The 27976-nt window shown below is 36.2% G+C and overlaps 1 protein-coding gene and 1 pseudogene across 1 annotated transcript; both read left to right on the top strand.

Annotated features, from left to right (window-relative positions):
* LOC101282775 (ADP-ribosylhydrolase ARH3-like) overlaps positions 1 to 27976 on the top strand; it is a 107989-nt pseudogene that overhangs the window by 33372 nt on the left and 46641 nt on the right.
* LOC117196858 (40S ribosomal protein S12-like) lies at positions 1206 to 3440 on the top strand. The gene has a single exon (XM_033407020.2). It carries the CDS (start codon positions 3044 to 3046, stop codon positions 3398 to 3400), a length of 357 nt encoding a protein of 118 aa, XP_033262911.1. The 5' UTR covers positions 1206 to 3043; the 3' UTR covers positions 3401 to 3440.

The raw sequence follows: 27976 nt of genomic DNA, 5'->3' as shown, positions 1-27976 counted from the left end.
CTATCCAGGACTTCTCAATTTTCACACTAGTGTTCAACCTTAAGTCAATTTATCACCCATTCCAACATTAGTACTTTCAAGAGATATGTAAGGACATCTAATAAATGTGTTGGGCATGATATTTATCAGTTGTTGTACATTATCACTCTCATTATACATTTGCTTTAAATATACCTGAGATCACTTTTGTCTCTAGCCAAAAGAAGTTGTCATGTGTAATATGGGGTAAGAAATGTAACTCTTTACACCACAGAATCAAGGCCTGATAAATGCAAGATTATTATGAGGATGGTGGGGCAGTGTATTTCAAAGAGGGGTTTTCAGGAAGGTCTTAATGTAACATTCTGCACTAAAGAAATACCATTAAGCCCACTTCATCCAATTTGCCCTTCAAGGCCCATTTAGAGTACTTATGAACCTTCCTATCACAGCATAAAATTTAATACAGTTTAGAAGGTTTTCCACTTGAGGGATGGTCAACCTTTTTATAATCCTTTAATTACAATTCTGTGCTGTCATTTTGGTGCAGAAGTGATAACATTCGGATCCAACAATCATTTATTATTGAGGGCCTATTGAGTATAGGCGCTCTGATAGGCGCTTTCATAATAAATTGTTATTCTCTATTTCAACAAGTATATTATCTTGAGAACTTATTATGTGTCAAGTTTGTGTACTATATGGAAGATTTGATATTTTGTCTAAAATCTTGGGAGAATCCTGTTGAATGTAAAATATGAAGTTAAAGCCTCTAAGAAAGTTCTTTGTGTTTATTTTACCAAAATAATTGTGTGAAAGTTTCTTATATTCCAGAATCTTAGATACAGAACAACAACAAAACAAAATGAGAAACTTTTATTCTAGGAATATTGTTAATATTTTTATTTGATTTTCTCAACAGAATAAAGCAAAGATCATGTATGAGAGGAAATATATACATTTTTCCTTTTTACATTTTTTCTTTTATTTTTGTCTTTTTTCTGCTTGAAAGTCACAATAATGTACAATGAATATAAATATACAACATATTTAATAATTTTGTATTTTATACGAATTTTCATGTCAAATTCAAACAATGGTTTGGATGAATCCAATATATATATGAATGACTCAATTTTGGTCACCAGGAAACTTGTGTAACTCACTTTTTGGTGGATTCCCTTATATATGCCTTTCAAAAGTGCTGACTTGTCGGTGTTGGTTAAATTCTAAAAAGAGATCAGCATGGAACTCAGAATAGGCTCAGAACTCAGATAGAAAACCTTGTTCCTAGTTCTAATTTAGGCTGTAACATTAGCCGTATTCTTTTGCTTCTCCATATTTAGCATTGGTAAATTTCTATTGAATAACAATCTATAGGGATTCACTAAAAATAATTTTAATTTTAAGAAGTTTAAAATAATAATAATAATAAAAAACAACAACAGCAACATCAGTAATATTAGCTAATATTTATAAGGCTAATTGTTTTAAATATACCCTCTTTTTATCCTTAAAGCACTTTATGATTGTAGGTTATCAATATTATCTCCATTTTACAGCTGAAGAAACTGAGGTTTCAAGAGGTTAAGTATCTGCCATGTTCTTAATGCATATTTTATTGAGCCTCCTTTGGATTTTTTCTCTCCATTTTATTTGTCTTGTATGAATATTACAGTGATAACAGGTATACCTAAAAATCTAAAACCGGTTCTCAACACCATTGTTTGAAAGGTTTTGTGTAAATATATGTGTGTGTGTGTGTGTATTCATACAAATGCTTACCTAAATAGTGTATAAAATCTGATTTAACATATAAAAATACTAAAGAAATGCTAGATTTGTAATTTGAGACTAAAAATAATATTGTTCAATTGTTAGTAGCATCAAAGAAACATTTGAAAATAATATTATAGAAGGTTAAACAAATGGGAGAGGGGCTATAATCTCAGGCAGTTTTTGAGATTTAGTGAGAAACAAATAGGGTCCTTGGGACAACCTTTAGAAAATGCTTTTGCACAGGATGACCTCTTTTTTTTCCTTCGGGCTGTAACAAAGGGCATTTTGTTAATAGAGCAATTTATGTCAAATCCTTTTTTGAGCTCAGGAAGACCAGATTTTTGCTCCCAGGTTGTATTTCTCTCATCCTTCTAAGGCCAAGGTTTGAAAAAAATCTCTAAAAGCAAGATTCAATAAATACACGGGCTTGCTAGAAATATTTAGTCACTTGGTCTTGTGATTGCAGCAAATCATCCACTTGAGCAGAACCCAAAGGGCTTGTATTTCCCGTTATGGGAAATACAATCTGGGTAAGATGGACAAGGTTCTTGAAGGGGAGAAGTTTGTGGGTCACTTCAAAGTTACGCATGCTTACCTAGGGTTCTCTCCTTGAGGAAACTCTGTTAGCGTCAGCATCCATATTTCTGTTTTTAGTTTAGAATGCTCATTTCTCCTCCCCACTCAGCCTTCCCTTCCTGTTTTTTTTGTTGTTGTTGTTTGTTTTTTCTGTTTTGTTTTTTTTTCTGATAGTTTTGCAGACTCAAAATGCCTCTCTCAGGACACAGTGCAGAGGTCTGGGATGTGATGCTGAACCACCAGCGGTGATTTAGAACAATCAAGACCCCCTGGATGTATTTTTATACTTTACCAGCAGTTTGATAACTAAGGACTATAAACTTTGAACGGTGATTCCAAGTCCCCGTAGACTGTCAGGCTTACAATTCACCTTCCACACTATTTTATAGAGAATGACACTAGCTCCTGCCTTTTTAAAAAAAGTAACTTCTGGTTCATTAGAAAAATTGAAACATGGTATGTTATAAATGTTGAAAAACTATGATGGTTGACAGTATTTTTATGTATAAATTCCTTTTTAGGATGGCCTTTCCTTATTTGTTACTTACAGTAGCAAATAATCAGCCCAAATAAGTTATTTGAGTGTACATATCCATCACATAAAACCCATTAAAAAACTCATCATAGCTCTTTCCCTGCCGCCGCGGAGTCGCGCGGAGGCAGAGGCGCGGGTGCACTCAAGATTCAGCTCCACCTGTAACCCACCTCCATGGCCAAGGAAGGCATTGCTGCTGGGGGTGTAATGGACGTTAATACTGCTCTGGAAGAGGTGCTGAGGCCCGCTTTCATCCGCGATGGCCTAGCACATGCCCAGCTCTGTGTGCTTGCATCCAACTGTGATGAGCCTATGTATGTCGAGTTGGTGGAGGCCCTTTGTGCTGAGCACCAAATCAACCTGATTAAGGTTGATGACAAGAAACTAGGGGAATGGGTAGGCCTCTGTAAAACTGACAGAGAGGGAAAACCCCGTAAAGTGGTTGGTTGCAGTTGTGTGGTGGTTAAGGACAATGGCAAAGAGGCTCAGGCCAAGGATGTCACCGAGGAGTATGTCAAATGCAAGAAATGATCGAATAAACAAACTGGGCTCTTGTTCCTCAACAAACAAACACACATAAAAACTCGTCATATCCTTTTGGTATAGAGTGAGAATAGCTTTTCTCATGCAAAAAGAAAAATGGATTCTATTTTGATTTTTAAAATTTAACAAACATTCACTGAGAATTGGCTAAATGCCTTGTACTCTGCTAAGTGCTGGAGAGTAAAAAACAACAGCTCCTGTAGTCAAGAAGTTTCCAGGCTAGAATATTTCATTTCCACAAAAGTAGTGCTATGCGATTAAGATTACATTAAATATTATAACCAACAAAAGACAGTGATTTTCAAGATACGTTCTTAGTGGAACTACTGTTTAAACTGCAGTGTATTAATAGGCAATACTGCAAGGAAATGTTCTGCAGTCAAGTAAGTTTGGAGAATGCTGATTAGGCAAATTTAAATCGGATTCTTTTTGTGCCCCTCCTCCAGGAGGCGGGGTGGTGATCAGCCTCCCCAGTTTACCTGAGCTCAGAATTCTTAAACACCTCCAGGAGCAGGGTCTTGTGGAAAACAATTTTTAACAATGAAATATTCATTTTTAATAACTTTAAAACTTTTGTTAAAGGACACTTGCTGAACTAGAAAGTTCCAAGTGACAGTTCTCAGGGGACTGAAAGATCTGCTGCGTGACAGTTTGCTTTCATGGTTGGAGAGCGCCCTGAGCCTGTCAACTTTTTACCTGACATGCTACTCCTCAGAAGATCCCAGCTCCTGCCTTGCCTTGTTTCCTCAGCCATCCCATAGTCCTCCGATGATAAGAGATGGGAAAAATAGAAAGGGAGTAACCAGGAACGTCACAGAGCGGTGACAGGTGCACTGACATGAGGGCAAATTCCTTGGCTTGATTTGGAGAGCAGCTGGGTCAGGCATCACCCTATGAATCTCCTGGGGTAACTCAGCTCCATGACACTTTCATAAACCTGAGTATTTATTTTACCAAGTGAGATGTTTCTCTGAGGCTTTGTTTATATACAGGGATAGTGGAGGCAGCTGTGAGGGACGTGGCCAAGACATTCCAGGCACCAGCCCTGGCCCCTTGGATTTTCCTTGAACACAGACGCCTGTTTTAGGGGAGATTTCTAGTGGTGCTTTATAGCTTTCAAAGTGCTTTTACATAGTTCATTGCATTTGATCCTTTTATCAACCCCCTGAATTAACGTGGCAGGAATCCTTTCCACTTTAGAGATGAGCAATTTAGGTCTAGAGATGAAAGCACTTGCCTAGAGTTACATGCTAAGGAAATAACCAAATCAGCATTAGGACACAGGTGCACTGCTTCCCAAGAATCACCTTGAGATTTAGTAGGTCGACGACGTGGCCAGAGGTTCTGCCTTCCTAACAGTTTCCTAGGTGATTCTGATATGGCTGGTTCCTGCTAGACCATACTTTGAATAGCAAGGTTCTAACCTAATTGCCTTACATAAATAAAAATTAATTGAAAATGTATGGGCAATTTATTTCCAAAAAGCCATCTTACCAAGATGTCACTTGAGTAACTCTGACTCATGATGGCACTAGATGTGTCTCTGTGGTCACTTAGCTATGCTGCTCATTCTTTCAGCCATATCTGTCATTTCTTTGGCCAGGGATGCTCCTGCCCTATGCTTTGCATTGAACACTCTCTTTTCTATTTCATATTCTTTATTCACATCTGTGCATCTATCTCCCATGTTTAAATAGTTCGTCTCATCTTTCTACTAATTTGGATCCATCTAATTCATCAAAATTCAAAATATATCTTTATCAAGAATTTCCCCCAATTGAATTAAACCATCCAATCCATATCTCAGGGACTCAATTAATAAATCTCTACAAATATGATATGTATTAAATTTTTTTGGTAGCCTATAATATATTCTATGTAATACACACATTTGTATAGAGTAATATTTACTATAAGGAAATAATAGATTTTTAAAAATATCTTTATTGGAGTATAATTGCTTTACAATGTTGTGTTAGTTTCTGCTGTATAACAAAGTGAATCCGCTGTATGTATACATATATCCCCATATCCCCTCCCTCTTGCACTCCCTCCTACCCTCCCTATCCCACCCCTCTAGAGGGGTCACAAAGCACCGAGCTGATCTCCCTGTGCTATGCGGCTGCTTCCCACTAGCTATCTCTTTTACATTTGGTAGTGTATATATGTCAATGCTACTCTCTCACTGCGTCCCAACTTACAATTCCCCCTCCTCGTGTCCTCAAGTCCATTCTCTACATCTGCTTCTTTATTCCTGTCCTACCCCTAGGTTCATCAGAACCATTTTTCTTTAGATTCCATATATATGTGTTAGCATACAGTATTTGTTTTTCTCTTTCTGACTTACTTCACTCTGTATGACAGACTCTATGTCCATCCACCTCACTACAAATAACTCAATTTCGTTTCTTTTTATGGCTAAGTAATTTTCCATTGTATATATGTGCCACATCTTCTTTATCCATTCATCTGTCGATGGACACTTAGGTTGATTCCATGTCCTGGCTATTGTAAATAGTGCTGCAATGAATATTGGGGTACATGTGTCTTTTAGAATTATGGTTTTCTCAGGGTATATGCCCAGTAGTGGGATTGCTGGGTCATATGATTGTTCTACTTTTAGTTTCTTTTTTTTTTTTTTTACTTTTAGTTTCTTAAGGAACTTCCATACTGTTCTCCATAGTGGCTATATCAATTTACATTCCCATCAATAGTGCAAGAGGGTTCCCTTTTCTCCACACCCTCTCCAGCATTTATTGTTGGTAGATTTTTTGATGATGGCCATTCTGACCAGTGTGAGGTGACACTTCATTGTGGTTTTGATTTGCATTTCTCTAATGATTAGTGATGTTGAGCATCCTTTCATCTGTTTTTTGGCAATCTGCATGTCTTTGGAGAAATGTCTGTTTAGGTCTTCCGCCCGTTTTTGGATTGGGTTGTTTGTTTTTCTTGAGTTTTGTTTTGTTTTGTTTTGTTTTGTTTTTCAGGAGGATAATGTAGTAATATATTTCATAAGGCAGAAAAAAACACATTCCTTGACCCAAAAATTCCATTATTTTTAAGGAAGTAATCAGTTATACAAATGACTTTTTTTCACACACACACACTGTATTTTATTTTTACAAGAGATAAATAGACTGACACCAAGCATTGTAAATGGATGACCACAACAAAAGCAACAATGATTGCAATTACCAAACATGAAACACACTCATACTATGTCATAATATTGACATTCAGTCCAGTAATCCTCCACTGTAACAGCTCCTTTACTTTGCAGTGAAAATTGATTTGTATATTTTTTGCCTCTGAGTCCTTGTGGGAATTTTTTTTTATTCAAACAGAAAGTCACAAAAATTATAATCATCCTCATCAGTTCACTCAGTCCCATGTAATTAATTTTTTTTATCTTGATCTTTTGTTAGCACTTTTATTAATTTACCAGTTTTCCATTAGAGTTCTGAAAATGCTTATTCATTCAGTTCAGCAGTATAGTCAGTTACCAGAAACTTGTACTTGTCAGAGTCTTTTCCATGAATTCCTTGAAGATGAAACCCTTTTATGAACATTTTTGCAAAAGCATCAGAGTACACCCAGAACTGTCTGTAAATGACAAAAGACTTAAAAATGACCATGGTTAACGATTTGATGACAGTTCGTAATAATGCAATTGACAAGGAAATTTAATTATTTCTGAGATACACATTTTAGAGTAATAACTAGAATTATGACTTATAACATTATACCAGAACATATAAGATTTTTAGAAATTTCATGTAATGTCTGAAACGTTTATATTAACATATTTCCATACAAATAACCCAAAGAAAGTTTGTTATTAGTTGGTTTTTTGTTGTTGTTTGCTTGTTTATACTGCAGGTTCTTATTAGTCATCAATTTTATACACATCAGTGTATACATGTCAATCCCAATCGCCCAATTAAGCACACCACCATCCCCACCCCACCACGGTTTTACCCCATTGGTGACCATACGCTTGTTCTCTACATCTGTGTCTCAACTTCTGCCCTGCAAACTGGTTCATCTGTACCATTTTTCTAGGTTCCACATACATGCATTAATATACGATATTTGTTTTTCTCTTTCTGACTTATTTCACTCTGTATAACAGTCTCTAGGTCCATCCACGTCTCAACAAATGACTCAATTTCGTTTCTTTTTATGGCTGAGCAATATTCCATTGTATATATGTACCGCAACTTCTTTTTTTTTTTTTTAACATCTTTATTGGGGTATAATTGCTTTACAATGGTGTGTTAGTTTCTGCTTTATAACAAAGTGAATCAGTTATACATATGTTCCCATATGTCTTCCCTCTTGCGTCTCCCTCCCTCCCACCCTCCCTATCCCACCCCTCCAGGCTGTCACAAAGCACCGAGCCAATATCCCTGTGCCATGCGGCTGCTTCCCACTAGCTATCTACCTTACTACGTTTGTTAGTGTGTATATGTCCATGACTCTCTCTCGCCCTGTCACAGCTCACCCTTCCCCCTCCCCATAACTTCAAGTCCGTTCTCTAGTAGGTCTGCGTCTTTATTCCTGCCTTACCCCTAGGTTCTTCATGACATTTTTTTCCTTAAATTCCATATATATGTGTTAGCATACGGTATTTGTCTTTTTCTTTCTGACTTACTTCACTCTGTATGACAGACTCTAGGTCTATCCACCTCATTACAAATAGCTCAATTTCATTTCTTTTTATGGCTAAGTAATATTCCATTGTATATATGTGCCACATCTTCTTTATCCATTCATCCGATGATGGACACTTAGGTTGTTTCCATCTCTGGGCTATTGTAAATAGAGCTGCAATGAACATTTTGGTACATGACTCTTTTTGAATTATGGTTTTCTCAGGGTATATGCCCAGTAGTGGGATTGCTGGGTCATATGGTAGTTCTATTTGTAGTTTTTTAAGGAACCTCCATACTGTTCTCCATAGTGGCTGTATCAATTTATATTCCCACCAACAGTGCAAGAGCGTTCCCTTTTCTCCACACGCTCTCCAGCATTTGTTGTTTGTAGATTTTCTGATGATACCCATTCTAACAGGTGTGAGGTGATACCTCATTGTAGTTTTGATTTGCATTTCTCTAATAATTAGTGATGTTGAGCAGCTTTTCATGTGCTTCTTGGCCATCTCTATGTCTTCTTTGGAGAAATGTCTATTTAGGTCTTCTGCCCACTTTTGGATTGGGTTGTTTGTTTCTTTAATATTGAGCTGCATGAGCTGTTTATATATTTGGAGATTAATCCTTTGTCTATTGATTCATTTGCAAATATTTTCTCCCATTGTGAAGGTTGTCTTCTCGTCTTTTTTATGGTTTCCTTTGCTGTGCAAAAGCTTTTAAATTGCATTAGGTCCCATTTGTTTATTTTTGTTTTAATTTGTATTTCTCTAGGAGGTGCTTCAAAAAGGATCTTGCTGTGATTTATGTCATAGAGTGTTCTTCCTATGTTTTCCTCTAAGAGTTTTATAGTGTCTGGCTTTACATTTAGGTCTTTAATCCATTTTGAGTTTATTTTTTGTGTATGGTGTTAAGAAGTGTTCTAATTTCATTCTTTTAATATAGCTGTCCAGCTTTCCCAGCCTCACCTCTTGAAGAGGCTGTCTTTTCTCCATTGTATATTCTTGCCTCCTTTATCAAAGATAAGGTGACCATATGTACATGGGTTTATCTCTGGGCTTTCTGTCCTGTTCCATTGATCTATATTTCTGTTTTTGTGCCAGTACCATACTGTCTTGATTACTGTAGTTTTGTAGTATAGTCTGAAGTCTGGGAGCCTGATTCCTCCAGCTCCGTTTTTCTTTCTCAAGATTGTGCTGGCTATTTGGGGTCTTTGGTGTTTCTAAACAAACTAAAATTTTTTGTTCTAGTTCTGTGAAAAATGCCATTGGTGGTTTGATAGGGATTAAATTGAATCTTTAGATTTCTTTGGGTAGTATATTCATTTTCACAGTATTGATTCTTCCAATCCAAAAACATGGTATATCTCTCCATCTGTTTGTATCATCTTTAATTTCTTTCATCACTGTCTTATACTTTTCTGCATACAGGTCTTTTGTCTCCTTAGGTAGGTTTATTCCTAGGTATTTTATTGTTTTTGTTTCAGTGGTAAATGGGAGTGTTTCCTTAATTTCTCTTTCATATTTTTCATCATTAGTTTATAGGAATGCAAGAGATTTCTGTGCATTAATTTTGTATCCTGCTACTTTACCAAATTCATTTATTAGCTCTAGTAGTTTTCTGGTAGCATCTTTAGGATTCTCTATGTATGCTATCATGTCATCTGCCAACAGTGACAGTTTTACTTCTTTTCCCATTTGGATTCCTTTTATTTTTTTTTTCTTCTCTGATTGCTGTGGCTAAAACTTCCAAAACTATGTTGAATAATAGTGGTGAGAGTGAGCAACCTTGTCTTGTTCGTGATGTTAGAGAAAACGGTTTCAGTTTTTCACCATTGAAAACAATGTTGGCTCTGGGTTTGTCATATATGGCCTTTATTATGTTAAGGTAGGTTCCCTCTATGCCTACTTTCTGCAGGGTTTTTATCATAAATAGTGTTGAATTTTGTCAAAAGCTTTTTTTTGCATCGATTGAGATTATCATATGGTTTTTATCCTTAAATTTGTTAATATGGTGTGTCACATTGATTGATTTTCGTATATTGAAGAATCCTTGCATTCCTGGGATAAACCCCACTTGATCATGGTGCATGATCCTTTTAATATGCTGTTGGATTCTGTTTTCTAGTATTTTGTTGAGGATTTTTGCATCTATGTTCATCAGTGATATTGGCCTATAGTTTCTTTTATTTGTGACATCTTTGTCTGGTTTTGGTATCAGGGTGATGGTGGCTTCAGAGATTGAGTTTGGGAGTGTTCCTCCCTCTGTAATATTTTGGAAGAGTTTGAGAAGGATAGGTGTTAGTTCTTTTCTAAATGTTTGATAGAATTCACATGTAAAGCCATCTGGTCCTGGACTTTTGTTTGTCGGAATATATATATATATATATATATATATATATATATATATATATATATATATATATGTCGGAATATTTTTAATCACAGTTTCAGGTTCAGTGCTTATGATTGGTCTGTTCATATTTTCTATTTCTTCCTGGTTCAGTCTTGGAAGGTTGTACCTTTCTCAGAATTTGTCCATTTCTCCTAGGTTGTCCATTTTATTGGCATATAGTTGCTTGTAGTAATCTCTCATGATCCTTTGTATTTCTGCAGTGTCAGTTGTTAGTTCTCCTATTTCATTTCTAATTCTGTGGATTTGAATCTTCTCCCTTTTTTTCTTGATGAATCTGGGTAGTGGTTTATCAATTTTGTTAGTCTTGTCAAAGAACCAGATTTAGTTTTATTGATCTTTGCAGTTGTTTCCTTCTTTTCTTTTTCATTTATTTCTGATCTGATCTTTATGATTTCTTTCCTTCTGCTAAATTTATTTTGTTGTTGTTCTTCTTCTTTCTCTAATTGCTTGAGGTGTAAGGTTAGGTTGTTTATTTGCTATTTTTATTGTTCTTTGAGGTAGGATTGTATTGCTATAAACTTCCCTCTTAGAGCTGCTTTTGCTGCATCCCATATGTTTTGGGTTGTCATGTTTTCATTGTCATTTGTTTCTAGGTATTTTTTGATTTCCTCTTTGATTTTTTCAGTGATCTCTTGGTTATTTATTAGCCTCCATGTGTTTCCATTTTTTACAGTTTTTTTTCCTGTAATTGATATCTAGTCTCATAGCATTGTGGTCAGAAAAGATGCTTGATATGATTTCAGTTTTCTTAAACTTACTGAGGCTTGTTTTGTGTCCCAAGATATGATTTATCTGGAGAAAGTTCCAAGAGCACTTGAGAAGAAAGTGTATTCTATTGTTTTTGGATGGAATGTCCTACAAATACTAACTAAGTCCATCTTGTTTAATGTGTCATTTAAAGCTTGTGTTCCCTTATTTATTTTCATTTTGGATGATCTGTCCATTGGTGAAAGTGGGGTGTTAAAGTCCCCTACTATTATTGTGTTACTATCGATTTCCCCTTTTGTGGCTGTTAGCATTTGCCTTATGTTTTGAGGTGTTCCTATGTTGGGTGCATAAATATTTACAATTGTTATATCCTCTGCTTGGATTGATCCCTTGATCACTATTTCTTTATCTCTTTAATAGTCTTTATTTTAAAGTCTATTTTGTCTGATATGAGAATTGCTACTCTAGCTTTCTTTTGATTTCCATTTGCATGGAATATCTTTTTCCATCCCCTCACTTCCATACATACACACTTCTGTATGTGTCCCTAGGTCTGAAGTGGGTCTCCTGTAGACAGCATATATATGGGTCTTGTTTTTGTATTTATTCAGCCAGTCTGTGTCTTTTGGTTGGAGCATTTAATCCATTCACATTTAAGGTAATTATCGATATGTATGTTCCTATTACAATTTTCTTAATTATTTTGGGTTTGTTTTTGTAGGTCCTTTTCATCTCTTGTGTTTCCCACTTAAAGAACGTCCTTTAGCATTTGTTGTAAAGCTGGTTTTGTGGTGCTGAATTCTCTTAGCTTTTGCTTGTCTGTAAAGCTTTTGATTTCTCTGTCAAATCTGAATGAGATCCTTGCTGGGTAGAGTAATCTTGGTTGTAGGATTTTCCCTTTCATCACATTAAATATGTCCTGCCACTCCCTTCTGGCTTGCAGTTTCTGCTGAAAGATCTGCTGGGGATTCCCTTGTATGTTATTTGCTGCTTTTCCCTTGCTGCTTTTAATAATTTTTCTTTGATTTGAATTTTTGATAGTTTGATTAATATGTGTCTTGTCATGTCTCTCCTTGGTTTTATCCTATATGGGACCCTCTGTGCTTCCTGTATTTGACAGACTCTTTCCTTTCCCATATTAGGGAAGTTTTCAACTATAATCTCTTCAAATATATTCTCAGACACTTCCTTTTTCTCTTCTTCTTCTGTGACCCCCATTATTCAAATGTTGGTGCATTTAGTGTTGTCCCAGAGGTCTCTGAGACTGTCCTCAATTATTTTCATTCTTTTTTCTTTATTGTGCTCTGCGTCAGTTGTTTCCACTATTTTATCTTCCAGGTCACTTATCCTTTCTTCTGCTTCATCTGTCCTTTATTCTGCTATTGCTTCCTTCTAGAGAATTTTTAATTTCATTTATTGTGCTGTTCATCATTGTTTGTTTGCTGTTTAGTTCCTCTAGGTCCTTGTTAAATATTTCTTGTATTTTCTGCATTGTATTTCCAAGATTTTGGATCATCTTTACTCTGAATTATTTTTCAGGTAGACTGCCTATTTCCTCTTCATTTGTTTGGTCTGGTGGGTTTTTACCTTCCTCCTTCATCTGCATATTTCTCTGTCTTCTCATTTTGTTTAACTTACTGTGTTTGGGGTCTCCTTTTTGCAGGCTTCAAGTTCGTAGTTCCTGTTGTTTTTTGTGTCTGCTCTCAGTGGGTGAGGTTGGTTCAGTGGCTTGTGTAGGCTTCCTGTTGGACGGGACTGGTGCCTGTGTTCTGTTGGGTGGGGCTGGATCTTGTCTTTCTGGTGGGCAGGGCTGCATCCTGTGGTGTGTTTTGGGGTGTCTGTGAACTTAGTATGACTTTAGGCAGCCTCTCTGCTAATGGATGTGGTTGTGCTTCTGTCTTGCAAGCTGTTTGGCATGGGGCATCCAGTAGTGGAGCTTGCTGGCCATTGGGTGGAGCTCGATCTTAGATTTGAGACCGAGATCTCTGGTAGAGCTCTTGCCAATTGATATTACGTGGGGCTGGGAGGTCTCTGGTGGTCCAATGTACTGAACTTGGCTCTCCCTCCTCAGAGGCTCAGGCCTGACACCCGGCCGGAGCACCAAGACCCTGCCAGCAACACAGCTTGGAAGAAAAGGAAGAAAAAAAAACTGAAACAGATAGAACCTGAAACCAAATGGTAAAAGCATAACTAAACAGACAAAACCACACAAAGAAACATATGCACACACACTCATAAAAAGAAAACAAACAAACAAACAGCAACAACAAAAAACGAACCGTCAGAACCCTAGAAAAAATGGTAAAAGCAAACCTAAACAGACGAAATCACACAAAGAAACACATATACACACTCAGAAAAAAAGAAAAAAGAAAAATAAAGAAAGAAAGAAAGAAGAGAGCAACCAAACCAATAAACAAAGCCACCAATGATAACAAACACTAAAAACTAAACTGAGTTAAACATAAAAACCAGAAACAAATCAGACGCAGAAAGCAAATCCCAAGTGCTCCCAAAGTCCATTTCCTCAGCTTAGGGAACATTTGTTGTCTATTCAGGTATTCCACAGATGCGGGGTTCATCAAGTTGACTGTGTGGATTTAATCCACTGCTCCTAAGGCTGCATGGAGAAGTTTATCTTTCTCTTCTTTATTCGCACAGATCCTGGAGTTCATCTTTGGTTTTGGTCCCACCTCTGCTTGTAGGCCGCCCTCAGGCGTCTGTTCCCTGCCCAGACAGGAGGGGGTTAAAGCAGCTGCTGATTAGGTTTCTCTTGCTCACTCAGGACTGGGAGAGGGAGGGGTACGGTAGTCATAACTGGAGTGCGGGCCAAGCTTTTGGCAGCTGAGGCTGGCGTGACACTGCAACAGCCTGAGGTGCTCCATGTGTTCTCCTGGGGAAGTTATCCCTGGATCACGGGACCCTGGCAGTGGTGGGCTGCACTGGCTTCCAGGGGGGTGTGGATAGTGACCTGTGCTTGCACACAGGATTCTTAGTGGCAGCGGCGGCAGTGTTAGCGTTTCATGCCTGTCTCTGGGGTCCGAGCTGATAGCCGTGGCTCGCGCCTCTCTCTGGAGCTCGCTTAGGCAGTGCTCTGCCTTCTGTGGGTGCACAGAGCAGGAATCCCCTCTCCTCGGGCACCCAGAATCAATGGTCTCTTCCCTCTTCAGCAGGTCCAGACTTTTTCCCAGACTCCCTCCCAGCTAGCTGTGGCACACTAACCCCCTTCAGGCTGTGTTCACACAGCCAACTCCAGTCCTCTCCCTGGGATCTGACCTCCAAAGCCCGAGCCTCAGCTCCCAGCCCTGTCTGCCCCGGCGGGTGAGCAGACAAGTCTCTCGGGCTGGTGAGTGCTGGTCGGCACCAATTCTCTGTGCGGGAATCTCTCTGCTTTGCCCTCTGCACCCCTGTTGCTGTGCTCTCCTCCATGGCTCTGAAGCTTCCCCCCGCCCCACCGCCCACCCTCCGTCTCCACCACTGAAGGGCCTTCCTAGTGTGTGGAAACTTTTCCTCCTTCACAGCTTCCTCCCAGAGGTGCAGGTCCTGTCCCTATTCTATTGTCTCTGTTTTTTCTTTTTTCTTTTTTTTGCCCTACCCAGGTGCATGGGGATTTTCTTGCCTTTTGGGAAGTCTGAGGTCTTCTGCCAGCGTTCAGTAGGTGTTCTGTAGGAGTTGTTCCACATGTAGATGTATTTTTGATGTATTTGTGGGGAGGAAGGTGATCTCCACGTCTTACTCCTCTGCCATCTTGAAGGTCTCTTGGAAAGAATAGATTTTTAACTGTAGTTCTCTTGTGGATACATTTTTTTCTAGGTAGGTGAAGTGTCTTGGAATTGTATCTTGATTTAGTAGATGTGTAAGGGGTACCATGGTACAGATAACAGTGTGAGGTAATGGTTTCTATCTGGCTTCTGGAATCACACAGGCTTGATTTGAATCCCAGAACTTCTATCTATGTGATCTGGGAAGTTTATCTAACTTCTTCTATACAACGAGAGTAAATGATAGTACTTATCTCTTAACATTAGATGTTTAATAAATGTTAGAACAACATTTTCTGTTTTACAGAGAATAATTGATGTATGCATGTTATTGTCAAAATATAATAAGTTGAATTTCACTTTAATATCAATTTCATAAAATTGTACATGAGGATAAGGTGCTGAGTGAATAGATAAATGATTAATTGACAATTATATACCTTTGAGAGCTACAGTGTATGATCCTGGAGTCTTTGCTTTCTAAAGCTGTAAGATTTATTTTCTAATTAAAATAATTTAAGATTATTATGTATATTTAAAAATCCCCAAATAGAATTCTTGAGTTTTAAAAATAAATGTTTATTATTTTTTTAAATTTGGAAGGTTCTTGTTAAAAAATTCAAAACAAAAATAATCTGTGACCTTTGTAATTATCAAGTTTGTTTTCAGTAAGGTATGAAATATCAAAAGAGGTAACTCATTGTCATAGTAAATTATATAAAGCCTTTCAAAATAATTCTGAAACTTTTTTAGGGGTCAGAAATCTAGACAGAGTTTGAATGTACACCATATAGTAGAGAAGGGGGACAGGTTCTAGGGGGAAACCATGTCCTTTTTAACCAACAACATGTCTCTTAACATTCATGCATACATTACTACTTCATGCAACCATAGTGTAAACATGACAGTATTTATTATTGAATACATTTCAAAAAATAGTGATGAAAAGTTGAGCAAGATTACTTATTCTTGATAAATAAAATTTATATTGTGTGAGAAAATTGGCAGTCTTCTTAACAAATAAACTTCTAAATTTCAGTAAGAACAGTGTAGGAATAATTACAAAAATCATCTAATATATTGAGAGATTATAATCATAAAAGCATGGATGTGGATGAACTTTCCACTCTTCTAAGACCATCTTCTTCACTATATTGCCCTCTTTTTTTTGCAAAAACAAACTTCATCAATTCTTTGCTTTCTAATGAGTCATTCCTATCAATAGACAAACATGTTATTTCTTCAGTCTTAACCTGTTATGAAGAAAATCTTCCTCAGCCCCACTTTCTCTTTCAGGTTTTGCCCATTTTCTCTGCTTATAGAATAATTTCTCAAGAGTTGACTTGTTGCCTTTGATTCCTCTTTCCCCATGCCTCTTGAATCCACACTAATCAGCCTTTCACTCTTATCCTTTTACTCCACCAAAACAGCTCTGTTAAGGTCCCCAATGACCTCTACATTGTTGAATCCAATAGTAAATTCTCAGTCTTTATGTCATTCAGCCTCTCAGTAGCATTTGATGCACATGATCACTCCTGTGAAAAATGCTTTCTCCATGCCCCACACTGAACTCTTGATCTTTAAAACATGCTCCTCCCATAGTAAATGGCAACTCCATCTTTCCCATTACTTGGACCAAAATTCTTGGTGTTATCCTTGACTTCTTTCTTTCTCTTAAACCCCAAATCTGATCTGTTGTCCAATCCTATTGGCTCTATGATCAAAGTATATCCAGAAATCTGGGCACTTCTACTCTTGATGGAAGATACCATCATCTCCCACCTGGATTATTACAGATCTCCCAAATTGTCTCCCTCTTTCCACTCTGTCCTTTCCTATGGTCCATTCTCCATACAACAGCCAGGAATGCTTTCAAGAAGTTAAGACATATAATATCATTTCTTTATTCAAAATTCTCCAATGACTTACCACGTCATTCAGAGTAAAAGCTGATCTCCTCATGATGCCTATGAGTCCTGTATCATCTGGTGCCTGCTACTTCTATAATCCTGACACCCCGATAGCTTTGATACACACGTGTCAGGGATATTGAACTTGTTGTGTCCTTTGCTTGGATCTCCTTGTGGCTCACTCTCTCAATTTCTTTAAGAGTTTGTTCAAATTTCACCTTTTCAATGAAGCTTTCCTTGGCCTGCTTATTTAAAATTGTAAGTCCTAGCCCTTTATACTCCCAGACCTCTTCCATGCTTTATTTTTCGTTACTGCACTTGCTACCATATAATGAAATATATATTTTATGTAAATGCCATCAGAGTAGGGATTTTTTTCCTTTGCTGTATCCCAGCACCTAGAACTTGTTCTGGCACATTATATGTATAATTTGATCCATTCATATATATGAATGGATCAAATTAAAAATAAATTCAGCCTAATTTGGTTGAATAAAATTACTTGCATTCACCTTATATTGAACATCTGGAATTTTGTTCATATTGACTGTAGAGTATTTTAGATTCCAATCCAGTGATAATCCAATGATAAATTTCAAAGGTTGTTTAAGGGGCTTCCCTGGTGGCGCAGTGGTTGAGAGTCCACCTGCTGATGCAGGGGGCGTGGGTTCATGCCCCGGTCCGGGAGGATCCCACGTGCCGCAGAGCAGCTGGACCCGTGAGCCATGGCCGCTGGGCCTGCACGTCCGGAGCCTGTGCTCCACAACGGGAGAGGCCACGACAGTGAGAGGCCCGCGTACCGCTAAAAATAATAATAATAAAAACATAAATAAATAAATAAAATATACTTGGGAGGTATGGTTGGTAACTTTAAAAAAAAAAGGTTAAGTATTTTAAGAAATATTGGTTTCAATGAGAACATTACTTTATGGGAAGTATTCTACATTTGTAGTAAATGCATCAAGGAACTAGTGTATGTGAGAAGGCCCTGGCATGGATTATCAGTGATTATCAGCTTCTCAACAGTGTTCACCTGGCTGTAAATATGGTTCTTTCCATAGTCAATGATTTAATGAGAACACTGTAGTCAAATGGAAAGAGCCTGAGATTTTAAGAAGCCTAAGCTACCCCTCATCTGTTGTGTGACCCTGGGTGAATTATTTAACCTCATTGGGTCTAAAAAAATGGTAACAACAGCAGGTTAATTGTGATGATTAAATGAAGTCTAAAAAATTCTTTGAGAGCAGGGACTTTGTTTTGTTCACTGTTATATTCTCAGTAAGTATGACATGTGAACAGTGTGTATCCAGTATTTATTCAATAAAATAAATACTTGTTAAATGAATGAATAATGTGTGTAAAATACATAGACCAGTCCATGCCACAGTGTAGACACTCAATAAATGGTATCTATATGATAGTTATTAGCAAATTAACTACATATCTTTAGTTACACAGAACACTTGGAGATTTAAGGGCATATAGTAGATTCTAGCTGACTTTAATTGTTGTTTTTTATTGGATAGAATTAAAGATGTTTGATTGAGTTTATAAATCAGAATTTTAAATGTAGAGTCAGAAAGTATTTTTATTTGCTTTTCCCTTGATGACATGAACCATTCAACACTGAAACTATAGCTGTGGTTAAAATAGAAGCTGCAGTACATTTTTGTTAACAGTAATGTCAAAATACAATTTCCTTTGGTTTTTCTATGAATTTGATGGTAGAACTACAAGTTAATGGTCCTGATGCTTTTAACTGAGTTGATAACCCACGGTCTCCTCACATAGTGCTACCACAGCAGAATCCAGATGTAGCAATTATCCAGTTACACCACCTTGTAGACAGATCTTTGCTGATGTGTTCAATGGTTACCAGCACAGTGTTGGCCATATTTACCTCTAGACACAGAAGAGTTAACAGGAGAGGAACTGGAATTGAAATATCTAAATTCCAGTCACAGGGCTACAGTAAGTAAACATATGATGTTAAATTATTTGACTCAGTTCCTGATCTATTAAAGGTGGATAGAAAGTACATGCTTTATCCATATTTTAATGTAATTTAGAAAGGACAAGTACTTATTTACCCAGGGATGCTTTGGTTTCAAGCAACAAAATAACATCTAAAGTTTGTTTAAATAAAGGGTGAGTTTTAATAAGATAACAGGCATATCTCATGAAACCAAAGATGAGATGTGTCACTAAGGTGTGAATGAGGTTTTGGAACAGAGAACTAGAAAGCCCTCAGAAACCATAGCTCCTTAATCAACTGCCTCTTCTCTGCACCACTTTTGTTCTTTATGTTGCTTTGTGTTTCTAATTCATTTTCTTGGTTTTCCCCATAGATTGGCTCTATTGTTTGGCTCTTTATCACACCAAGTCTTCAGTTCGTAGTCTTAGCCACTAATCTAGCAACTTGACAAGTAGAGTGCCCTCAGAAAATCAATTCAGTCTCTGTGTTTTACAGCAAATTCCCAGAAAAGAGAATCTCAGAGACCTTGCTTGGATTAGGTGTCCTCTCTGGTCCAATCAGCCATGGCTCAGATTTGGGTTACATTTCTTGCTGCTCATTCAGTGGGTTCTGAGGGAACTATGGGTAGACTGTTTAAAAGAGTGTCAGTGTGCAAACAAAATGATTAGCTTTTCCAGTTCATGTATAAACTTAATTGGAGATTAAAATTAAATATATGAAAAATTTAAATTGATTATCTGTGTGTTTTTCCCAGTATATTGATACTTGATGTAAAACATTTCTATTGTCAAGAAAATTGACTTGATTATCTACGACCTGAAAAGGTTAATTTACTCAGAGAAGTGTCTAATTTACAAGTATGGAGTTATAAAGTGTGTGGGGGGGCAGTGTTCAGAGTGCTTCATTTGAGGTTTTAACACCACAACTTCCTTCTCCCATCACCTCAGTGACACCCACTCACTTAACTTTCAACTCCTTTTATCTGATATTAAAGAGAATATGAAACAGAGCAAACTAGCAAACAAAAAACTCTGGGAAATATTTAGATCCTTATAAAAACACAGGAAGAAAGAGCTTGCTGGAAATGTTTTCAAAAAGTTATATCTCTGGGGTATATGATCTATCTCAAATAATTTGTTTTTATTTCATTTTATGTAAACATATCTATACACACTCACACTACCAAATTAATATTGACTGGACTCCAGTGTGCTTTTGGTTACCTGAGTACTCTGGAAAGTCTCTTTTCAAAGATTTCTAAATGAACTTTACTCATATCTCACTGCATATGTGGCTATAGAGAAAAGTTTGGGGCATATGGAATGGTATAAAAAATGGAAAAAAGCCAGAGATAATCATACTACTTATAGGCACCAATTGTTCATATTTTATCATACTTCAGTATTTTTTTCAATATTTTTTATGAATTTTTTTCAGACTGCTTATATGCCTTGGTACCCTGTTTTTTCCACTTACTATTTTATTATGTGATGCTTCTGTGTCATTAAATGCTTCATAAACATCTTTAATAGTGTCATAATGTTCTGCCAAATGGGTGTGCCCTGTAGTAAAAAGTTTTGTTTACCTTTATCCTAACAGTGGACATTGAGGTTGTTTTGTATTTACTTTATTAGAACTGCCATATGTGACAATTTTTTAGCATACAGTTTCCCAATTTTTGTTATTACCATAAGGAAAATTGCCAGAAAAGAATTGATTGATCAAAGTTTATACACTTTTTTCATGCTTCTGAAACCATTTCCGAATTTCTTTCCAGACTCTCTGTACCATTTTACAAATTCATCAACATTGAAAAGATGTCTTTCCTTGTACCCTTGTAGTATAAAGTATAATCATTAGAAACAAAACAAATAAAAAAACAAAACAACCCTCTGCTACTTTTATAGGGAAAAATAGTATTCTGTTTTCTTTGACAACTAGCAAGGTTTTTTTTTTTCACATTTAGTCACTTGAATTTCTTCTGAGGAGCATCTGTTTGTATCTTTTGCTCATTTTTTATTTTGAGGTCCTAATGTTTTCCTTAACAACTTTTATGAACTTTCTATTTATTAAGTGTATAACCATTTGTCATATAATTTAGAAGTATCATGTTGTTTTACATACAGATGATTTACATTTTTAGTTCATTAAATCTATTATTCTTACTAGAAAATTTTCCTTCTGACTTTTTATTTAAAAAAATTCAAACTTACAGAAAAAAACAAAAGAATAATCCACTGAGCCCTGTATACTCTTCAGTTAGATTCACTAGCTGACAATGTTTTATCAATTTTTCTCCGCCACTCTTTCTATCTCATATATATGACACATACATACATATGTATGTGTGTGAATATATATTTTTGTGTGTGTGTATACACACACAATGAAAGATATTTATTTATTATTGTTGAACTATTTGAAAGTAAGCTTCAGACACTTGACTGCTAAGTTCTTCATTGTATCTCTCTTAAGAATAAGGGTGGGTTTCCCTGGTGGTGCAGTGGTTGAGAGTCCGCCTGCCGATTCAGGGGACACGGGTTCGTGCCCCGGTCCGGGAAGATCCCACATGCCACGGAGCGGCTGCACCCGTGAGCCATGGCCGCTGAGCCTGCGCGTCCGGAGCCTGGGCTCCGCAACGGGAGAGGCCACAACAGTGAGAGGCCCGCGTACCAAAAAACAAACAAACAAACAAACAAAACCAACCAAACAAACAAAAAACCCAAACAAACAAAAAGAATAAGGATATTTTTCAGCATAACTAGCTACTAACTACTACTAGCTACTAACATACTACTAATAATACAATTAAGACAATTAGCAATTCTGTAATATCTAATGTCCATTTCATATTTGAATTTTCCCTCTTATCTCGCCAATAAACCTTTTATATTCTTTTATTTTTTATCCAGAATCCAATCAAATTTCATATATTGTTTTATCATATGTCTCTTTAGTTTATTAAATACTTTAAAAAATTTAAGAAAGTCTTTTCCTAAAAAGAGATTAAACAGGTTTCACCTATATATTCTACTAGTTTTTTAATTCTTTTTTTTTAACAACAAATTTTCATATCCGATTGGAATTTATTTGGGTTACGGTGACTGCTGAATATCTCAGATTATTTTTTCTTTCTAAGTAGCTTATTTTCTCCTAGCAAAATTTATAAATGTTTCTTGAACTTCTCACTTATTTCTAAAATCTTATTTCTAAGATCTTAGCATTTATTAAGTTCATATACATATTAACTAGAATCTGTTTCAGATAATTTCTCTGCTCCATTGATCTTGTACCAGATCCATATGAATTTAACAATTGTAGACTTGTAACGGATTTTAATATATGATGACTCTAATCATCAGTGTTCTCATTTTCCATTGGCTTTAAAAAGTTATTACATAAGTTTTCTTCTTAAATAAGTGTTAGGATCTTTTTTCATTTCTACCTCCATTGTATAAAGAATACCACATTGATATTTTCATTGAGATTCTAATAATCCTTTAGAATTATCTTTTATTAAAGTTATATATTTCTCTTACTTGATAACTCTTGGTACTTATAGGAATGTTCATCTCTATATTAACACCACTCAATGGCCCCAAAAGCTTAGGTGAATGTGTATGGAATATTGCTTGAAATACATGTTGTTTACCCAGTCATAGATGTTCTAAATTCTAAGCCAAGATTAAGCCACAGAGGGCCACAGTTCTGTACAATATTTATTATTACCTCTCTCTTCTGCACAAATCCAGCCTCACTGTGCTTATGAAATTGTACTTTAGATGAGGCCATTAGCTTTGATTATTAAAAAGATGCCTCTATTAAATTTGTTGCTGTTTCAACATTAAGGATGCTGTTTGTGACATTATGTAGGGTCTTACTTGTGAGAATCTGTGGGAAACTTTTTTCTCTAGCCTCACTATAAGGAATGCTTTTCCCAAATAGATGCTGTGTTTTAATCTTATGGATACTGAATCTTATAGTTTACTATATTTGAATTTGTACTTTTGTTGTTTGAAATCATAGAGCCAAATTTGTGAATCCCATTCCTTCATTTATTCCTTCAGGTCCCCAATCATTAATGAATGATTTTTAAAAATTCCTAATTTCTTGACTTTTCTTCTATGAGTACATACTTGGATCCAAAGGAAGTTTCTGATACCTGTTTAAATTGCTGCCTTAAATGGTTTATTTGTGATTTTTTTGTCTTTCATTTTAACATATTTCACACTTACCTATAAACTGAAGGAATGGTTTCAGGGAGCAGTAAAAGAATGGAGAGAATACCCACTATGGTAATAATGAGCTTGAGTCTCATGTTTTAAAGAGACTGTAAGTTTCAGCTTTGCTCTGCCACTGGAGCAGGAGTGTTGTAAACACTTGAAAACCACTACATCCAGGGCTAAGCTGCCTTTGCTCCATTCATTCTATAAACCTTCACTCATGCCCTTCAAAATATGAGAGAATTGACCTCATTACTATTGATAGAGATTTTACTTCCACAAAAGCTCAAGGCTCTTCGGGGGCTCTTAGTATTACAGCACAGATTGCAAAGATTTAAATTAGTGCATTGTTATATATTCCAAAATGTTCTTTTAAAGAATGAGTGTACCACAGTCCCTCTTCCCCAATTCAAGGAAGAGAAAGAGTTCTGATCCCATATTTAAACAGCTGCCTGAAAGGAAAAGATATTCTAGTCACACTGGGCAAAGTCTCCTGACATGTCACAGACCATTCTGCCTTCAGACAGAATAAGGTGATGACAAGCTACACACATGTATCAGGAGAAAGGGCTGTATGCTCCTTTCCCCTTCCTGCAACTTTCTCTTTTGATGAATGGCTTTCTTTAAAATCTAATAACCTCATTGTAATATAAGGTGCTATAAATATATGTATGTGAACATATGTACGTGTACCTCTTTTTCTCTTGGTATTTTGTAATAAGTCAAAAGTCATATTTATCGTGACATCCCTTCATGTAGAAGAAAGAACCTAGAAATTTTTTTTTAAACCATTGACTTGTGTAGTTTATTTATTTATTGGCCATGTGGCTTGTGGGATTTTAGAGATTGAACCTGGGTCCTCAGCAGTGAGAGTGCGGAGTCCTGACCACTGGACTGCCAGGGAATTCCCTAGGAAAAAAACATTTTGTTTTGTTAATAAGTAGTATTGCTAGAGGAAATAAGATTACCTTTTCACAAGCTGAAGTAATAGGCTGATAAATTCAGGACCAGAAGTCGTGGAGACAAATGTTTGGTTTTATTCCTAAAAGGGCAGAATAGGGTTATCAAACCTCACACCGTTGCATAAGAGGTTAAGCCAATCCCTCTGAAGAGCGGGCGGACATTTTTCTTTTACACCTGGGGGTTAGGCCTCCATCTGGATTTTTTGTTCCTTGTGTGCTTTTTAGATTTTGTGTGTATGTAGCTAAGCTTTGAAGAAGTTCACTCAAAGTAATTATATCTCTGAAATTGTAGAGTGTTTTGGATTAAAGTCATAATTATTCAGTTGCCTAGTTTTTCTTCCAATAAAAATGGTAACCATCAAACTGACACGACTCAAGAATTTCCAAAAAGCACTTGGCTGTACTATTTGCAACTTTTAAATAAGGAAACCATTCATAGAAACATAAGAAGAAAGGTCTTTTTAGCAGACAAACTTTAGATATAGATGTTATTTTACTGTTTTGCTGTCAGTTTTGGGTTCCATAGCTAGGTCCTTGCTTTATTCTGAATAGGAATCGATATTTATTGGTTTAAGGTGATACTGTGTAGAAATTATGGATTCATTTCCTTGAAGAAACACCAAATATGAAGGGGTCAGGGTAGAATTTTCATTATACTTTAATATCAAAGAACTATATTTTATACTATTCAATAAAATTAAACTTTAACTTCATCATACATTTTTCACACTAACAGCCATGTGTTGTTGCCTTTGGTGATCTCTGTAATGCCTGTTTCTGCCTTGTGATTGTTACCACGGTTAGTGGGAATTCTCCTTTAGCCACCTAGGGTACCTTATTGGATGACAACGCCAAATCTGGAAGTGCCTTCTATCCTTCAAAAAAAATGTGATGTGCATTTTGTACTTACTGAATGTTCCTGTAGCCCATATTTTTGAAAATGGGTAATATAAAAATAGTATATGAATCACTGATAGCTTTCTTTTGATTTTGATTGATTATCATATGTTTATTATCATATGTACATTTTTGATTTGTTTGATTATCATATGTACATTTGATTATCATATGTACATTTCCCCAAATCTTCTGGGTAGGCATTTGCTGTAACTTTCTGGGAGTCATTTCCACATATGTGTCCATCCTTGACAAAGCAAAAGAAAGAACAGTGGCCAGATTTTTCTAAGCCAGTATCTGACCTGATTTCTTTCTCCCAAGGAATTATCTATCAATCAGGCTTAATTTGTAAGACATGCTTTGTTGTTTGAAGCATAACTATTCACTACTTTTAATAGAAAAATACAGGAGCTGAAAAATGCATTTTTTTAAATAGAGCCAGCCCATGTAACTTATGAGCATAATCTTTTTATAAAATATTACAAAAATCCTTCCTTCCAACTTTCACATTCCAATTGAGCCTAATCACTTTGCAGGTTTTGATGATCCAGCAGGTATGAAGCACTATACATTAAATGCAGTGTTGACAAAGGAAATTCACTAGCAAGGGTTTCATTAACTGGGGATTAAGCTAAAACCCTTTCCCAGAATTGCCAATAAATGAGACTCTAATCTAAAATTTCACATTAAGTTTAGTACAACTAAAATGTGTGTGTGCACATACGTGTGTGTGCTTGCTGAATGAGTGTGTATATGAGTAAGGGCAAATCCTAAAATGAGGTTTTTTTTAAAATTTTTTAGTTGGCTGGAAGAGTACAAATTTTTCTGGTTATTTTGTAAGTATAAGGTACTAAGCGAGAAAAAGTTTTACAACTTAAAGCATACTCTGTAAATTCGTCCAAGCAGATGCAGAAATACATAACTGAGAGATTTGAAAGATGAGCTCTTTACTATGTCATATCGGGGGATTAGGCCTGATTTGAAAAAATAGTTTTAATATTAATTTTATAGAATTCACTTTTTAAGAAGGATGTTTGTAAAGTTGATCCTGAAAATGCCATTCTGAAAGAATACTTTGCAATTTTTCTTGTATTTTCTATTATATTTGGACTTGGTTGTAATTATTAAACTACCCTAAAGTTAGAATGAAGATGTCTCAGATCTTATTGATTTTTTTTGAATACTGATTTAAGTAAAGATTTTTGAGACAAAATTTGTTGTAATTGCACATATCAATGGAAACCTAATTTTATGATTAAATTACAATAGTTGGCTATTTATTAACTGTATTTTTTAGTTAAGGGTATGAGCTTTACCAATTGTGGGTCTGAATAATATGAGCTAATACTGAATCCAATGGATAATGACTTATTAAATTCCAGTTTGTGCTGTTGTGATCTAATTTCAATCATGAAGGCTGTGATAAGTTTGGAGATGTTTATCAAATAATCGTCCTGAGAGCTTCAAATCAACTCCATGGACAATTTGGTTTAGTTTCCCTACTTTGAGGCTGGTACCTTTTATCCCGTCTCTGCAAATGAGTCAAAAAAAACTTTGAGAAGTTAAGTGACTTGCTTTTGGCCTTGCATCTTGTTTATATATTGTAAATGGGGGACTAGAATGCAGGTAGGTTTCCCATCATCCTGTTTAGAGTTTCCCTCATTGCATCACACTGCATTTTAATTAATTTATTAATTTTCACTTAAAAAGGTGAAGTAATTCCAAATATATTCAAAATTACAGAATAGTATAGAAACCTTCATATACTCAACATCCAGATTAAATAATTATCAACTCATAACCAGTCTTTTTTCCATCTACACCCCAATTTACTTTCCTTTTCCCATATTATTTTGAAGTAAACCCCAGATATTACATACAACACACACATGCACACATATACAAAAGATGAAATTTAAGTTTATACTGATGTTTCCACAGGACTACAGGATTTTATTCTCTCTGGTAAATGTGTATCTCTTTTCTCTCAGGCTGAAATTCCTGGTGCTCAAGAGTTTGTTAGAAGTAGAATATGATCTAATTTGCTAATGACTAATTTGCTTTTACATATTACCCACATAACAGCCTCAGAATAGCAATACCAACAATATCACTGACAATATTATTGCTGAGAATTTTTAAATTTATTGTGTGTTTTTGTGTGTATGGGTCAGTGTGTGGTTCTTTTTATCCTTGGGGTATAAATTATTTAATTTAATTCTTCTTCAGTTACTTGGAGATGGCAATAAACCACTACAAAAATAAAATTAGGGCATGTTCAAACATAGGAGAAAATTCTCTAGAGAGCCTCAGAAGTTTATATGGTTACAAAGTTAAGCACAATGTGAGGAACTGTGTAGGTAATGAAAAGCAATTCCTTTATATTTTGCATTGGTCCGTTGTGGTGAAATTATAACCAGAACACCATGCATACTCCCTAGTTCTTTTCTCTTTTTTTTAATGTAAATTTATTACTATTATTTTTAATTAATAAATTGATGAATTAATTAATTTTTGGCTGCATTGGGTCTTCGTTGCTGTGCGTGGGCTTTCTCTAGTTGTGGCAAGCGGGGGCTACTCTTTGTTGCGGTGCGTGGGCTTCTCATTGCAGTGGCTTCTCTTGTTGTGGAGCACAGACTCTTGGCGCGTGGGCTTCGGTAGCTGTGGAACATGGGCTCAGTAGTTGTGGCTCGTGGGCTCTAGAGCGCAGGCTCAGTAGTGTGGCACATGGGCTTAGGTGCTCTGTGGCATGTGGGATCTTCCTGGACCAGGGATCAAACCCATGTCTCCTGCATTGGCAGGCAGATTCTTAACCACTGCGCCACCAGGGAAGTCCCCTTAGTTCTTTTCTGGTGAGACAAATGAAACCATTACCAAAAATTTAAAAAGTATTCTTAGAGACTAGGAAAATACAAGTAGGAAGGACACAGGGGGGAAAAAAAAACACTGGAATTACTCAAAATGGAGAAGTGAATCTTAGGGGAATAATTGTGTCACAATCCTCAAGTATGAAATATTTCCTTCTCCACTAAGAATAGAAAGCTGATGAAAATTAAAATCAACC

Source organism: Orcinus orca, chromosome 12 (assembly GCF_937001465.1).
Source record: "Orcinus orca chromosome 12, mOrcOrc1.1, whole genome shotgun sequence".
Lineage (NCBI taxonomy): Eukaryota > Metazoa > Chordata > Mammalia > Artiodactyla > Delphinidae > Orcinus > Orcinus orca.
The sequence above is the reverse complement of the archived record's forward strand: the minus strand, read 5'-3'. Positions and strand labels throughout refer to the sequence as shown.